At 46.4% G+C, this 15,341-nt stretch overlaps 1 protein-coding gene and 1 long non-coding RNA gene across 3 annotated transcripts in view; both read right to left on the bottom strand.

Annotated features, from left to right (window-relative positions):
* Positions 1-865: 865 nt before the first annotated feature.
* LOC132497034 (uncharacterized) lies at positions 866-2,345 on the bottom strand. The gene is made up of 3 exons (XR_009533559.1): positions 2,223-2,345; positions 2,044-2,126; positions 866-1,182 (listed from the first exon to the last, which is right to left on the bottom strand). It is a non-coding gene; the product is annotated as an uncharacterized LOC132497034 (long non-coding RNA).
* A 3,732-nt stretch (positions 2,346-6,077) lies between these two features.
* Positions 6,078-15,341, bottom strand: part of ATXN7 (ataxin 7) — a 127,851-nt gene continuing 118,587 nt past the window's right edge. The window contains exons 12-13 of one of the 2 annotated variants that reach the window (XM_060109470.1): positions 12,783-13,746; positions 6,078-10,255 (exon numbers count right to left, since the gene is read on the bottom strand). In XM_060109470.1, the coding sequence (XP_059965453.1) occupies positions 10,238-10,255; positions 12,783-13,746 (982 nt within the window). In that variant the 3' untranslated portion in view covers positions 6,078-10,237. Of the gene's footprint in view, positions 13,747-15,341 lie in introns of both variants that reach the window. The other variant, XM_060109469.1, reaches the window with a different exon arrangement.

Here is a 15,341-nt window from a genome sequence, read left to right as displayed (position 1 = left end):
AACTTCCTGGAGGAGAAAACCAGGCTTATTATGAGGTTCATTTATATGAAAACATTACAAACTATATAACATGCACATTAATTACCATGAGTGTTGGTAGAAAGCTGTCACATAAAATTAATAAATTGGGCCATCTAAGCCATGTTTTACGGGAAAAACAATTTTTTAGAATTTTTTTGTATTCGACCACCTCATTGATGTTTTTCACTTATGTTTGTTACGTAGTAAGACTACGTAGAATGCTAATTTCAAACCTTGGTTCTCTGCTTTTTGACCAGTGGGAGTATTTTAAATCTTGATAAAAGGCTCGTCGAGGAAGTTTTAGGTCCACGCCCTTATTTCTCACAATTGCAGATACAAAAGGTTCAGAAACCCAAAGCAAGTCAGGATGCCAAAGGAGGCTTCCTGAAGCTACCAAGCTGCAAACTGGTCACCGATGGGCAGCAACTGTCATCGGCCCCCTGACCCCCATACGTTTTGTTTGTTTGTTTGTTTTTGTGGTACGCGGGCCTCTCACTGTTGTGGCCTCTCCTGTTGTGGAGCACAGGCTCTGGACGCGCAGGCTCCATGGCATGTGGGATCTTCCCGGACCGGGGCATGAACCCGTGTCCCCTGCATTGGCAGGTGGACTCAACCACTGCGCCACCAGGGAAGCCCGCCCATACGTTTTTTTTTTTTTTTTTTCTTTTTGCGGTATGCGGGCCTCTCACTGCTGTGGCGTCTCCCGTTGCGGAGCACAGGCTCCGGATGCGCAGGCCCAGCGGCCATGGCTCACAGGCCCAGCCGCTCCGCGGCATATGGGATCCTCCCAGACCGGGGCATGAACCCGTATCCCCTGCATCGGCAGGCGGACTCTTAACCACTGCGCCACCAGGGAGGCCCCCATACGTTTTTAAGAAAAAAAATATGTATGGTTGCCATCTAAAAATTGAAAGACAACTCAAAAATCACCTATTATCTACCTTCTCTGGAAGAATGGACAGATGAGGTTAACTCTGAGCTAACGTTTCCAGTCCAGCCGAATGGCTAGCACATCCCCTCCAGCAGGCCCACTTCACCCGGCCTGCCCTGTTTGTTACCTTACAGTATCTGCCTGGCTCCACCGCCATTAGAGTTTGTTGTCCTGGTCCTACCCCCGCATCGTACACCTGGGATTGATGATCCGCAGCCTCCGTTAATCACCTAGGAGAATCCATCCAAAGAATTAAAGTCTTAATTTTCTGGTTTTAGTCATGAAGGGCACACATATCACAATATGAAAATAAGGTTATCATCAAATGATAGTTTTATTTGCTAAGTGATATAGCATTAAAACACTTTCACTGTGTTTAGTCCCTTTTCAGTACTGATCAAAGTTGGCAACCTGTCACCTTTAGCAACGCTAGTCTCACTCATAATACACTATTCAAGTATAAAATGAAGTCACGGGGATGAATGATTTTGTCATTATTCTCTAAAACCATAATACTGATTTCTTGTTTCAATAACATCTGTGCATCAAATTTATCCAGTGAAATAAGTATTTATAAGCTTTGTCAAATTTTGGTAATCTATTTCCTACATGAGAAAAAATAGATCAATTTTTCATTTACTAGCAGTCTTTTAGGAGTGGAAATACTGTCTACAAGCACTTTTGTTATTAAGTGTCTGCACCTAACTTTTACCTAACCCAGTGGCTTCAAGAATAACCTACCTCATGTGTTCACAGAGCACACACACTGCAGTGCACTTAACATTTTGTGACTGAACACAGGTAGTCTTCAGTAACCTGACCATGCATTAATAGTAATTGATGGATGGAAGGTTCCTGACCATTAGCAAATCAATTGTATAATTAATTCTAAATTAATCCCTGGTGCTGTCTGAAACCTGTTCTTGAAGAAGATTAATAGCTGATACTTGACATCTGTCCCCCTGATTACGGGGGAAAAAAGGGAGAGGGGCTGTGATAATCCTTCATCCTTCTAATTCTACACAAATTTGTAGTTGTTAGTAACAAACGTCACATCTCCACACGGCTACGGGGGAAGTGAAGTTACATACCTGTCTGGAAAACATGAAAGGCTCTAATAATCACTGGTTTTGGTTTCAAAACCATTTTGCATTATTCTTCTGTCTCTGAAGACCTACAAAGGGTATCAAGAATGTGGGTCAGTTTGGTCCAGGCCATTATAATAACCTTGAAGTGCACGGTCAAGGTGCGGGGGGGGGGGGGGTGTTACCTCTTGTCATTTGGAAATCTCCTGTAGCAGCATAATTTTCTCTGTGCAGACTGGATGTAAGAAATAAAAGGTACAACTTGCCAATGAATGATCAGCCTCCTGCCCGGCAACTACATATCATAAATCCTGACACTGCCTTGGGGAAGGGACCACTTAGTCAAGACTACCAGTAGGTGGCGTCCTGACAACGGTACTGACCCTCTCTTTTAGAAGTTATCAGAGACCTGCTTTTCCAGAGTGTCTCTGCAATTAGTGGATTATCAACACTGGTAAAACTCTACACTTGGTTTTGGAGGACTCTACTTTTCTTGAAGTGCTCTGGCTTAGAGGCTTTTCTTTCATCTACACCTCAGAAACTTGGGGCCAAGATGAAGTCCACTGTTCCTAGTCCCTGGCTCTCTCTTCTGGCCATTATGTTTCCACCCTCATTCAAAATACCTTTTCCTTGAAGCTGCTCACCACCCAACAATACCACCAACCCACTGTGCTCACTGCCCTCAGAACTGCAAGTTACCATGTCTCGTCCACTCCAGACCTGAGCAGCTGGCTCCGTCTTCCTCTCACCCCTCCCTACTCTGAAATGGACAACGTGTGCAGCAACAGCCTAGTTCCCTGGCCTTAACTCCAGTGCTCTTTTCCTCCGCGCCACTTCCATCCACTGCCACGGGCTCACCCAGGACCCAGGGATCACAAGCACCTCTGAACAGCTCTGCTTTTGAAACTGAAACCTGGAGTGCCCCTCGGACTCTATTATCCTATTCCTATCCTGATCTATTCCTAGAAGTGCTGTGCCACCATCATAACTCTGGATCAGCCTTGTACATAGTCCTTCATTACTGGCCATATCAACTTGAACATGGACTTGGCTTTGTAACTGTGAACAAATCACTTAAGTGGTCTGATCACAGACAAGTTACCTGGAGGGAGGATCGTAAGACATAACAAGAGGGAAACTGCAAATACAACATCACTAGGGGGGCAGCATGGACTTACATGGCAGCTTCCAGTTCTTCCTTGAAAACCCAGGCGAGGCCATCACTTAGCCACACTCATACTTTTTAATTCTTTGGCAATCTCCCTGCCCAGGTTCTTCTAACTCTTCATCTCAATACCGATTCCAGTTATCCTGGAGAAAGAAGCAGAAGAAAAAAATACCTAAGTGGGTTGATGGGTTGGTAATTAAGACAGAGTCAACTGTCTGAACTTCTAAACCAACTCAACTTCATCCTCCTCTGCCTTCCCTGATCTAATTTTCTGCTCTTTAGTACCGCTTCTCCGTCTGTCTTCACCACAGTACTCTCTTCTCCAGGGTTTCGTCTTGGGCTGCCTTCTCTCTCTGGGCCATGAAGCATGGGGTTCGTTTGTGAAATCCTGGAAACGGAACACAAAATGTGGGGTGCCTGTGCCTCTGTCAGAGAAAACCTATGATTTCTTTCATGTGATTCTGAGAATCTATGGAAGGGGGGAAAAAAAAACCAACCAACCTAAGAACCACTGATCTGACAGACCTGAATCCAAAGCCTGGCAATACCCCTGCTCATTGTGGGACCTTAGGCAAGACACCTACCTTTTTGGAAGTTCCTCATCAGTATGATTAGGATCAAACTACCAACTCTATTCGGGGCTCTGTGAGAGAGAAGGTAGATAAAGTGCTTGGTACCATATCTGGCACATTAGGCCTTCAACTTGATGAGTAGTATTTTAACGAATAATAAGCCAGAGAGCTACCTATTTTTCCTAGGTGAACTCATCCACTCCCAGTGAAAGACAACCCTCCAATGCTATTTAGGCTCAGACCTCTCTCATAAGCTCCAGACCACACAAATAGCCACTGGGTACTACACTTGAATTTCCCGTGGGCAACTCAAATTCATTAGAGTATGTTTTCCCTTCTCTATCACCATACCATGTATTTCATGTTAAGGCCCCTCAACCAGTCTGGCCAAGCTAGAAATCTCTGAAGGTATGTTAGACCCACTCTTCCCTTGAATGTTCAATACAAGGAGACCTCAGGTTCTATTGGTTCTGCCTTTAAGAGATCTCTGGAATCTGTCCCCACTTTATCCACACAGTCACTGCCTTAGTGTGGAAACTTAATAGCTCTTACCTGGATCACTGCAACAGCTTTATGAATGATTTTTGTCCCAAGGTTCTCACCTGTCCGTTCTGTCTTCCACATTTATTGGAGGGCCCTACGTGATGGGGATTTTAAGAAATTGTTAAATTATAAGTGTTCGATTCTCCCCTCCCCCAAAAAACTTTCTCTTTGGCTGATGGTCTCACCCTCCCCTGGAAGAGATCCTCTGCCAGAGCCACCTTTGTTCCCTGAGCTCCGATTATGGAAAGTGAAGATAAGAGGTGCAAGAATCACAGCCTTATCCAGCGAAAGACTCGTTTCAGTCCCACTAGCGACAGGAGCAAGCGTTTCTTATGAGAAAGGGAGGAGAGCAGAAGGTGGAGTAAGAAGGGGGAAGACCTTAGGCTTGATGTAGGGGAGAGCTCTGTGATGAGGACTTGGGGGTTGGGGGTAGGGGCTGAAGACAGAGCTTGAGGCCAGGGTGAAAACGTGAGAAAAAGGGACAGAGATTTAGGTGCTTCTTTGATTTGCCAGAGTCACCACTAAAGATGTGAACAACTATTATTTCTGCATGTGCTGGGATGGGACCATGAAAACCTCTGGGCTCTGACAGTTACATCTGGTTAAACTGCATGTTCCTGAGGATGAAGGCCCCATGACATTTAAGGTCCTTGACCATCTGGTGCCAACTTCTCCCACCCTGTCCGCCCCTCCCTTCCCGCAAGCTTCACCCAGAACTGCCCTCCGGTCTGCATTTCTTCACACCTGTGTCAGCCCAGCGTGCTCCCTCTGCCTAGAATGGCCTCACCCTGCCTTTCCGCTGGTCACTTCCCACAGGCCAGCATCCAAAACTGCCAACCCCCATTCCATGAACTGGGATAGCCTCCTGCTGTCCAGGGCCAGGTTATCTGCAAGAGAGCGGAAGTAAAAAGCGTGAAGAGATTGAGTGATTGAACCTTTTCCTTGAGTGAAGGTTAAGGAGGACATCCGAAGTGAAAGGAGTTATCCACAGGGAACTTATTAAGAATGAGTGTGAGCAGTCGGCTGATCTAAGGACTGAACGGGAAGTCCACGGGGCAGGGCAGCGGGGACTGAAGCCAGCCTCACTCCTTCCTGTACTGTATATGCACCTTTACTCCAGTGCACAAATCCACGGCTTCCTTCGTTGTTTCCAGCAACAAAAATAATTTGTAATTTGTAAGAGTGATTTGCAAATGGTAAAACCGGCCAAATTTCTAGAGATGAAAGATTATGCTGTGCCTAATATCAAAATGTACTGCCGGTGAGGGAGGTCTGTAAAAAGCAAGGAAGAAACCAGACCAGGTCTGGTTAAAAAACTTACCTCTCTCCTCGGCATTCTGTAATAAGTTAAATGGGAAAGGAATCTGAAAAACAACAGATACTTGTGTAACTGAATCACTTTGCTGTACACCTGAAACTAACACATTGTTAATTATACTCTAATATAAAATAAAAATTTTTAAAAACACACAAAAAACTTACCTCTAATGAAAACTGACCACATGCCATCAAACAGTACAAACAGAATGTATTTCTCAATCTATCAACTTCCCTTTGTTGACAAACCTACAGGGCAAGAATACAGTAGTGTTCACTGTTTACCCGGTTATTAATTTACCCAAGGCAAACCTTTGTGCCCAAGAACAGAAACATCCTAAGCCCTTAGAACTTTTTAGGTGGCATGGAAGGGAAGCTGAGCTTCATAAGGGTGTCTGATGCTACAAATGAAGAAAAGTCAGACTAGATCGAAAAGGGTTTAGTATCACAACGAGGCAGAAACATGTAAAATATTTCATGCAGCCAACCTTGTTTATTGAGAAATCCTGGTTTTATTGCCCGTTAACATGTTTGCTCCACAAACTAATTTCTCATAAAGCAAAGCACAACTTTTTCTTATAAATAGTATAAATTATTTTATTTACAGAACTTGTTACAAAACAAATAGACTATATATTTCTTCTCTTTTAAATATCCAAAGTAATTTTCTATCCCTTGACATTTGTTCATGTTCTATACAGCAGCCAACACAAAGTCCAGCTGAGATGCTCTTGATTATGTGTACAAATGATCAACCTATTCACACATTTTTAACACAGGAGATTGCTTTTATAACCAAGCTCAAAAACAGAAAACAAACAAACAAACAAAAAAACACAGCAAAATGCTTTCAAGGCCCTACATTCACCCTGACAGTATGTAGTGCTCATTTAAATGATCTGAAAATGTAAAAGGTTTTGCACAAAATGTAAAAATGATTATTTTCTGCTAAACAATGAAACTTTTAACAATCATTTTCCAAAGCCCAACTTTTTCCCCCGCAGGACAGAATGGGAGATATTAAGAAATTCCTTGGCAACAGAACTCTCGCAAGAAGACAGCTGCCTTTATAAGTTACATTTTTCAAATTATACATTTTTTTCAATGTTCTCAGAGGTACTCTGTATATTTTTGGAATACAAAATATTTTAAATATTCTATTTTAAACTCTGCATTTCATGAGTGAATAACAAAACAGACACATTGTGTAAGTTGCTGGCTGACAAGAAGATTTGTAACCCTTGGTGCCACCGGGCAATCCATCACCAGTTGAATTCCTGTGAACCAAAAGGTCTCAATTTTAAAATACCTTATAAAATTACCAGCATTTGGTGGTTTTCAACTCCTCCCCTAAAATTTTAGTAACAATATTTAGGTGGAAAAAGCAAACTCCAAAAGTTCAACTGAATATTCAAGTCTTTTTAAAGTATCTGTCTAAGCTTAAAACTAGGTTCAGGCACTTTCAGTTTTGTTTTTTTTTCCCCCATTAGTTTTAATCACATCACATATTAACGCACATGTGCTCAGGGCGCGCGCACACACACACACATGCGCGCACGCACGCGCACACTCTCACACATAAAACACTAACAGAAGAAAAGCAGTGTGTCACTTATTATGTGTAGTCTATTGGGAAATCAGGCAACTAGGGAGAAGCAATGCCCACTTCATCTGTATGAATCCACTCCCAAGACACTGAAAGGGACAAAAGACTTTCACAGAACAGAGGCATCCCTTAAACCGTAAAGGAGGCAAGTTCTAGAACTATTGGCTTGGCAGTGAACCACTTCAAATTATAAAAAGGTATTTACTTTTATTAATTAATAAATAAATACTAGATGATCTCAATTGTACCAAAACAGGATATCCGAAAAAAAGACCTGTGCAAAAATACATATTTAAATATGTACAATTCATTTTTAACAAAATATGTCTTCTCAAATAGGGATACTTCCATATTTATAATAGAACAAGAAATTCCAAAATAAAGATACAAAAGTAGGTTTTGTATAATTCTTTGTTCATCATTGCAGCACTTTTTTTTTTTTCTTTTGTAGGTTAAGAAAACTGCAGGAGTTGTCATGAAATTCTATTGGAAAGAATATAAAAATTATCTTGGTTTTAAATTGATACCAAAGTCTGTCTAGAAACAACCCAACCACTGGAAATTTGGTTTTTGCAAGTTAATTTAATTCAAAAAAATACTTGTACTCCCGTGTTTTAAATGGTCTTAATTGTTCATCATAATAAAAAGTAGTTGTAGGAGAAAATACAATATTTGAACAACAGTCTAAAATTTAATAGCACTGTTTAGGTCTGTTTGTGGCAGGCAGAATCCAAAATGGCTAATTTCCTAATCCCGATGCTCTGTGTACTACCGGGAGACAATAATGAAATTTCAATTAAAACCTCAGTCTAAGAAATCAAATGATCAAGACTCACTAATCTAAATATCTACATTATTCTGCATCAACCTGCTATCGTGGATCCTATTCACATCTTTCGGAACAACATGATCTGTCTATAAATTCCATCCCTAAAAGCAACTTTATAACCATCAAGTCCCCTTGGCTCTGAAAATAAATTCTACCCCATACCCCATTGCACTTGTCACCAGGGAATCAACTAAGTACGTTCTGATTCCCTCTTACCTCCTTCTCTCCATCTCCTGGGATTAACAACCAGACTGACCTCTCCTAACGACACCAAACTGGCCCATCCGTGCTTTCTTCTTCTACAAGCTCTCTTACAGTATCATTTTTAAAACATTTACTGACTGATTGCATAATAGGTGAACAAGATACTGTTCTCCCCTTCCTTTAAAAAGAAAATCAATATTTTACATCAATTTATAGCTAAAGTATCTGAATAAAGTTTTTGTTACCTTACATAATAAGAATAGTTCTGTAGCAATTCACATTATTAGGCTGGTAACCAAGTATTTATTCATTCTACCTGTTGTTGACTTAAAATTCCCTGAAACTGAAGTTTGTAACCCAAGAATTGTAAGGAAAACGGATGCACTGACTGGTTCTGTCCCAGCCCTGCCCAGGGCCACGATCAGAACCTTGGGAAATTTACCCTGTGTTCGGCAACTTTGTGTGTTCTTCTAAGCAAAAGTGCCTGGTTCTCCTTTCAGGAGCTGTGGTGGTGGAATCATCTGTTAAAGAGCTCCAGCTCATCCCCTCAAATTCAATGACACCTTCTCAATCAGTGATGTCTGAACCTATCGAGCTCTTTCTTTTGGGGTGGGGTACTAGAAACACTATCCTGGAGGGTCTCTGAAACTCTCCGTGAGATGGCAGGCGTAAATCCCCAGAAAGGAGGTGTGACTAGCAGACACTACACATGCCTCCCGCCATCTCCGCAGGGGCAGGTGTTCACAGTCACCAACGCCCCTCCCTGGGTGCCTGCTCCCCACCCCAACGGCATCCACGTGAACATGTGCGGTGGCAGGAAGGGGTGTGTAGACACACACAATATGGGGAGCGCTCCAAGCGGAAACGGACACTTAGTCCCAGGACAGTATCCAAAGAAGAGGTTGCGGGCAATGCACCGAGTGCCTTGGAAACATTTAAGTATATCAATGACTTTGTGAACGACAGAGTCTGCTGCATCCCAACTATTTCACGTTACAAAGGCAATTTTTAAAAACAGGAGACTGGGCAGGACAACCAACCTAACTGTATACTGTTTAACATGAAAACAAAGGTTAAAAAAAAAAATCCAATCTCTTTGGAAATCTTGGAAAATTTTCCCCCATAGTGATTTCTGTCTACCTCCCCACCCACCAGAATTTGGCTTGCCATTATCAAAATTGTTTGCATTTGCATTTTCTTAAAAAAAAAAAAATCACACAATTGCTTTTGTATCATGAAAAGTAAGCCTCTAAACTGGTGAATACTTGCTCTCTGGCCATCAATGGCTTTAAACCAGTTTGTACATTAGAAACTTCTGACGGCTTCTGATCCCAAATTACTTGCAAAAGGCTGGGCAAAAACACAGGCTCTTTTGTCATGGTGCCTCTCACTGACGTCCATATTCCATTCCCGGCACCTGCTATAAAAACCTAGCTGCAGACCCCCTTTCTCCAGAGGGCTGCTTGGGGTGCAGCTCTGCTCGCCCCTGGGAGGTGTCTCCAGTTAAGGTGCCTGACTGCTGGAGAGGGACCTACAGACAACAGGGTGAGGAAAGAACTAGGCAGGGAGAGGAGGAGGGAGAAAAGTCTACAGTCACGCTCTTGCCAAGACACTCTCGCCAGCCAACCTCCTCCAAGAGTGGCTCCGTGAAATACTGCAGGTTCAACAGCGAGACAGGAACTTCTCACAGATTGTAGCAAGTAGTCCAGACCACTCTAACACTGATAAAAGCAATTCGGTGGCTGGACTTGATCCAGTGTCCTTTACGAGTACTCACTGCTACAGACAAAGCTTCAGGGACATCCTCGTTAAAACAACAGCCCGGCAGATTTCTACCCTCGAGGCCCACAGGAGGTTGGGAAAACAGACTCAAAGGCATCATGGAGTCCAGAGTGCTGAGTGGAGGTGTAACTTGTCGTCAAAAGTGTCCAGATTATTCCTCCCCGTGCTATTTTCAGCTGTCAGGGACGTGCCTTTGGCTTTCAAAAAAGAGGGGGTGGGGAGACAACGAAAGGTAAGTAAGCGGCTGTACACGGCCCCGCCCTGATTCCTAAACAAGGTATTCCCGAGGTCACTGCGTCTCCAACCAACTGGGTGATGCCAGGAGCAGGCAGCTCCAGAATTTGGCTTTAGCTTTCAAAAGCCTTCTGTGCCCCGGGGCACAATCCTTCTACAAGACTGGCTTTTAGAAAACTGTCCAGAAGAGACGCAGCCTGGGTTTCTAGCTTAGAGAAAAGGCTCACGTGTTTGCCTGTTGGTTCTATTTACTGATGCTGTCCCCTTGAAGGTATTCCAGGTTGTCAACGGAGACGTGAACAAGGTCAAATGGGCCACCACACAGGTGTGAAAACTCACACCCAAGGCAGTGCTGAGGCGGGGAGACGGGACTCTGGCCTTCACTGGCCCACAGTGAGCTATTTTTAGGTTCTTGGTGGCAGAGCCCAAGAATCAACTCGGGGGCTGGGCTCGCACCCAGCCCCATCTCCTAAGCTCCCCAGCAGGTCCCACTGATTCCGTTGTTGAGGGGATTCCAACCAGTTCAGTTATCTCTGCTTTAAAATCGGCTCCGTGGAGAACAGTGAGCTCCTACTGGTCTAAGAAGCAGCCTTCTTTGCAGCATTTTGGAGTCATGGGTCCCTTTGATAGTCTGAAGAAAGCTACAGGATCCCTCTTGCAGATAAATGATCACAGACGTAAAAATACGCAACATCTTGGGGGTTCATCCATCCTCTGATCTGTAGCCATGGGCCCCCCTAGAATTTGTGCAGCATAACAGAAAGTATGCCACTGCAGAGGAAATCTTTCTCAAATACAAACTTAACATGAAACTGCTTTTAAGGAAAAGAACCCAAACTTAGGCTGTTTGTCCTAGTGGGACACAGTCGCCCCCCTAGACGGTGGAAATCAGAGGTGGCAAACTGGCAGCTCATGAGCCAAACTTAGCTGGCAAACGTGTGGGCTTCACCAGATCAAAACAAAAGGAAAAACTACAGAGCTTTAGAAAATGGTCAGATTTCTCACGCAAGTCCAGATCAGCAGTTTCTCTTTGAAATTGGTAACAAGCTTCTGGGAGCAGCCGCTCCGTGCAGACGCGACTCCCACTCCCCCATTCCCCACAGACACTGTCACTGTCCGCTGCACCCGCCCTGCCTCTTCCTCGCCTTCTGACACTGGTGGGCAGTGAGGTCCGCAGCGGCGTCTGCGTGAAGACGCGCTCAGTGACACTGGCGTGGGCATCTCGAGGCAGTGGGACATCCCTCCCGGGATTCATGTGCACCAGGAAACTACACCCAGAAGGGAGTTATTAAGGGATGGATTCTGACAGTGTTTGCACTGCGTCTTCATGCTTATCATTAAACTAGAAGGAATAACTACAAATCAAGAAGGTTTCACTTGTCCAGGAACTTTTGTTCCAAGAGACCCAAACAACACACAAGTAAGCCCCTATGTATTTGTGGCTCAGAGAGAAGAACTGAAGCAGCTGCTACCTAAAATTGTGCATAATTATTTTCCCCATTCCTTTGGCACTGAGTATTAATTCACACAGATATTGGAGGGAAACTTCTATCACATGAACAAACTTCTCGGTATTTTCTGAAAAACTTCTAGCCTGGCATTTAAGTTCAGTTTTGAAGATGAGGAAGGGAAAAAAACAAAACAAAACAAAAAAGAGGCTCACATTTTAAAGTAGGGCTCTGGGGGGGACACCGCTGAAATTCCTGCTTGTAAGCAAGGACGGGAGGTATTTCTGCTGAATGAGATAACAAGATGAGAGAGGACCTGGACAGGAGAGAAAGGAAGCTGGAGGAACCGGCCACAGAAGGGAAGGCCAGGAGGAAACAGCCGCAGGGGGAAGAGTGGAGAAAAGACAAGGTACCGCCCGAGAAAGCCATGGTCAGTAATGGAGCCCTTCTCTACAAGTGGGTCACGTTCAGATTTCTTTTCAGTCTGTTAACTTAAACAGGGTTTTAGCCTTCTGCTCTGCCCACCATAAACGTTGTTTTCCTGACTCCTCGGAAAACAGGGAGGAGAAAAAATAGGGAGAGAATTAACAAGGAAATTAAAATTCTGAAATTCTTTGATGGGAAAAATATTAAACGGTCTCTTTCAAATTTAAATCATCCCTTTCTCGATCAGTTTGATTTTAGCCCAGCTTTCTTCAGAAAAACACACTGAAGGACTGCTCTCCGGGAAACACGGCCCGCCGGCCTCGGGGAGGGGTCTGCCGTCACGCACGACGGTGTCCGCAGCACTTGCTGCCGAAATGCACTTGTTGTGGCCTCCTCACCCAGGAGCGTCCTCCGAGTCATCACAGAGTCAGGCAGAGAGGAGCCTGTTTGACCTCCGTCCGGCCATCAACTCATCCTTTTCTTAAAAGACCCCATGAAGCTGGACATTGGCTTTTAGGCAAACCCACCAACCCGACCACACAGATCTCCGAGCTGACGAAAGATCTCAAGGGAGGGGCCACGGGCCTCCCCACGGGGCTCCCAGGCCCTGTCCTACCTGATGCAGGAGGGAGCTGTTTGCCAGTCCTGGCGGCCCCGGGCTCGGGCCTGCGTGCTTCACGTGGATGTTGTTCACGGCTGGCAGTTTGGCCACCTTGGTGGGCCTGCTGCTGCTGCTGTTGATGCCGCTCGAGCTGGGCGAGCACTTTCTTTTCTTGCCTAGGAGCTTGTCCAGAGGAGTGTGCGGGTGGGAGCAGGCACCGTGAGAGCTGATGGGCAGCTCGCCAGCCTGGTGCACGAAGGGGCCGAGAGAGAGTGTGGAGTCGCCGCTGTTCACCATCACGCTCATCCTCTTGATGGACTCGCCGGGGCTTCCGCCGGGGGCACCCCGCCCGGGCTGCTCGTGCCGGCTGCTCACTGAGTTCGCTTTGCCGGCCACACAGTTGAGGCCGACGCCGTGGGGAGAGGCTACCGCCGCAGGGTGGGGAGGCCCAGGGTGAGCCACACAGTTTTTCCTAAAAGACTCCATGGAATGAGAAGAGGGGGAGGGGGAGGGGACTACCAGCGGGGAAGTGTTTTTGCGTTTCTTTCCTGAGCCGCCGCTGCCGGCACTGCTACTCGCGTGGTGACAGTTAGTGCTGTTACCAGAAGACTCCTTGGGCTTTAAAGACTTGCTAGATTTCAACTTCTGAGGTTTCCTGGCCATGGGGGAGGAGGGCACGCAGGACAGGCCGGAGGGCGTGCAGGGGGAGGGCGAGGAGGAGGACACCTGTCTGGACTGCAGACTGCACACGGGATCCACGGCCCCGGAGGCGGCGGGCTGTGCGTTCAGTGTGGTTCCATGAGCTGGTACCGACTTGCTATTGGGGGAGATGCAGGAGGACGAGAGCGGGGCAGGGGAGGGAGACATGGTGGCTGCTGCCAGGCAGCTGACCCCACAGTGTGATGTCGGCACAGAGTTTGTCCGGTGAGGAACACGTGTGGAGACGGCCGACGCGGTACTGGGCACTGGCGGGATCTTCCTGCGAAACAGAAGGGGGGCCTGAGCAGCGCCCACCACCGCCCTCCGTGGAAGCTTTCAGAAGGACACCCCCCCCCTCTGGCACTGAACACACCTTTTGGTCACAGGGATCGCGCTGAGGTGCTGGGCCACACAGAGGGTCACTTTTCCCCTTCAAATTCTTAATGCCTTCCTGCGCTCTGAGAACAACGGCCTGTAAGGCCGTGTGCCTCACTGGTGCTGCAGCCGCAGGTATGTACCCCGCACCCTCCCGTCCGACACCCCGAACTCCATGATCCTGGCTACTGATCTTCCTTCAGTTCTGAGAACGGGCCGTGAAGCGAGACCCTGGGTATCTTCCGCCTACAGCACTCTCGCCCCAACTTCTGCTTACACTTCCGTTTCAGCTCCCATCATCACTTTCTTAGGAAAACTGCCCTGACCGTCCTGACTCACTTCGTTCCCGCACTGCCCCCTGTTCCCAGACTCTGGAAGACTCTGGTAGTTTTAACGTGTGACTGATGATCACTGTCTAGCATCTCCGCAGACGGAGCAATCCACAGCTGATTTACCACTGTCCATCCAGCACAGTGCCTGGCACACAGAAGGCGCTCAAATGCTGAGACAACTCATGAACGAACGAGGAAAAAGGAAGGGCACAGCTAGTTAATAACAACTGCTAGGTCCCAGCTACTGGCCTGAGTGCCTGTACAAGGGAACAAAGCCCCCAAATCTCAGGTGGACTTCTGGTCACGGTGCACTAACAGTGTATTCTGTCTATAATATTTGGATAAAGTATGTATTCCAACAGTCAAACCAGGGAGGACCCCCCCCAACCCGCCGCCCTCACCCCGGCTTTTATTTTAGCTCCGATTTTTAAAATGTGATGGCACCAAAATCTCAGAAACCCCTATGGCATAATGAACACTGAGATGGCAAAACAGCAAACGGCCTGACTGGAAGCCAAGTGCCAAGACTGCCCGGCTCCCGGCCTCCACGGGCAGCTCCGGCTGATCCGGGCGCCGTACCAGCAGGGGCTGGGTTCCTCACCCTTCAAGTGAGAGCGCTGGCCTAGACTGCTGCCCAGGGGCTTTCCACATGCATTTTGAGAAGGACTATAGTTATTAATAAACGGAATTAACAACTGCAAGTGTGCGCACCAGCCTTAAAACTCCCACTCAAAAGTGTGGCTCTGGCCCTAAGTCAGTGCTTCCCAACTGTGGCTGCACATCAGAATCACCTGTGGAGTTCAGGCCACACCAGAATCTCGGGGTGGGGTCCAGGCGTTAGTAAGTTCTAAATCTCTCCAGGAGATTCCAGCGTGAAGCCAAGGTTGAGAAGCCGGCCTCTACCCCCATGCTACTCACGAAGGTTAAGCACTGACATTACCTGAGAGGCTTACTAGAGATGCTGAGTCCCTGGGCCTCACCCCAGACCTCCTTCATCGTGGTGTGTATCTCAACAAGATCCCCAGGGCAACTGGCACCTGTGAGAAGCTCTGCTCGAAACGCAGCACAGGGGCTCCGGCTCCCTGGGCGCAGTGGCTTCTCATGGCCACCAGGTGGCTTAGGAAGACGGGCCTAAGGGCCAGGCTGCTACAACCAAATCCTGTGAAAA

This window comes from Mesoplodon densirostris, chromosome 10 (assembly GCF_025265405.1).
Source record: "Mesoplodon densirostris isolate mMesDen1 chromosome 10, mMesDen1 primary haplotype, whole genome shotgun sequence".
Lineage (NCBI taxonomy): Eukaryota > Metazoa > Chordata > Mammalia > Artiodactyla > Ziphiidae > Mesoplodon > Mesoplodon densirostris.
The sequence above is the reverse complement of the archived record's forward strand: the minus strand, read 5'-3'. Positions and strand labels throughout refer to the sequence as shown.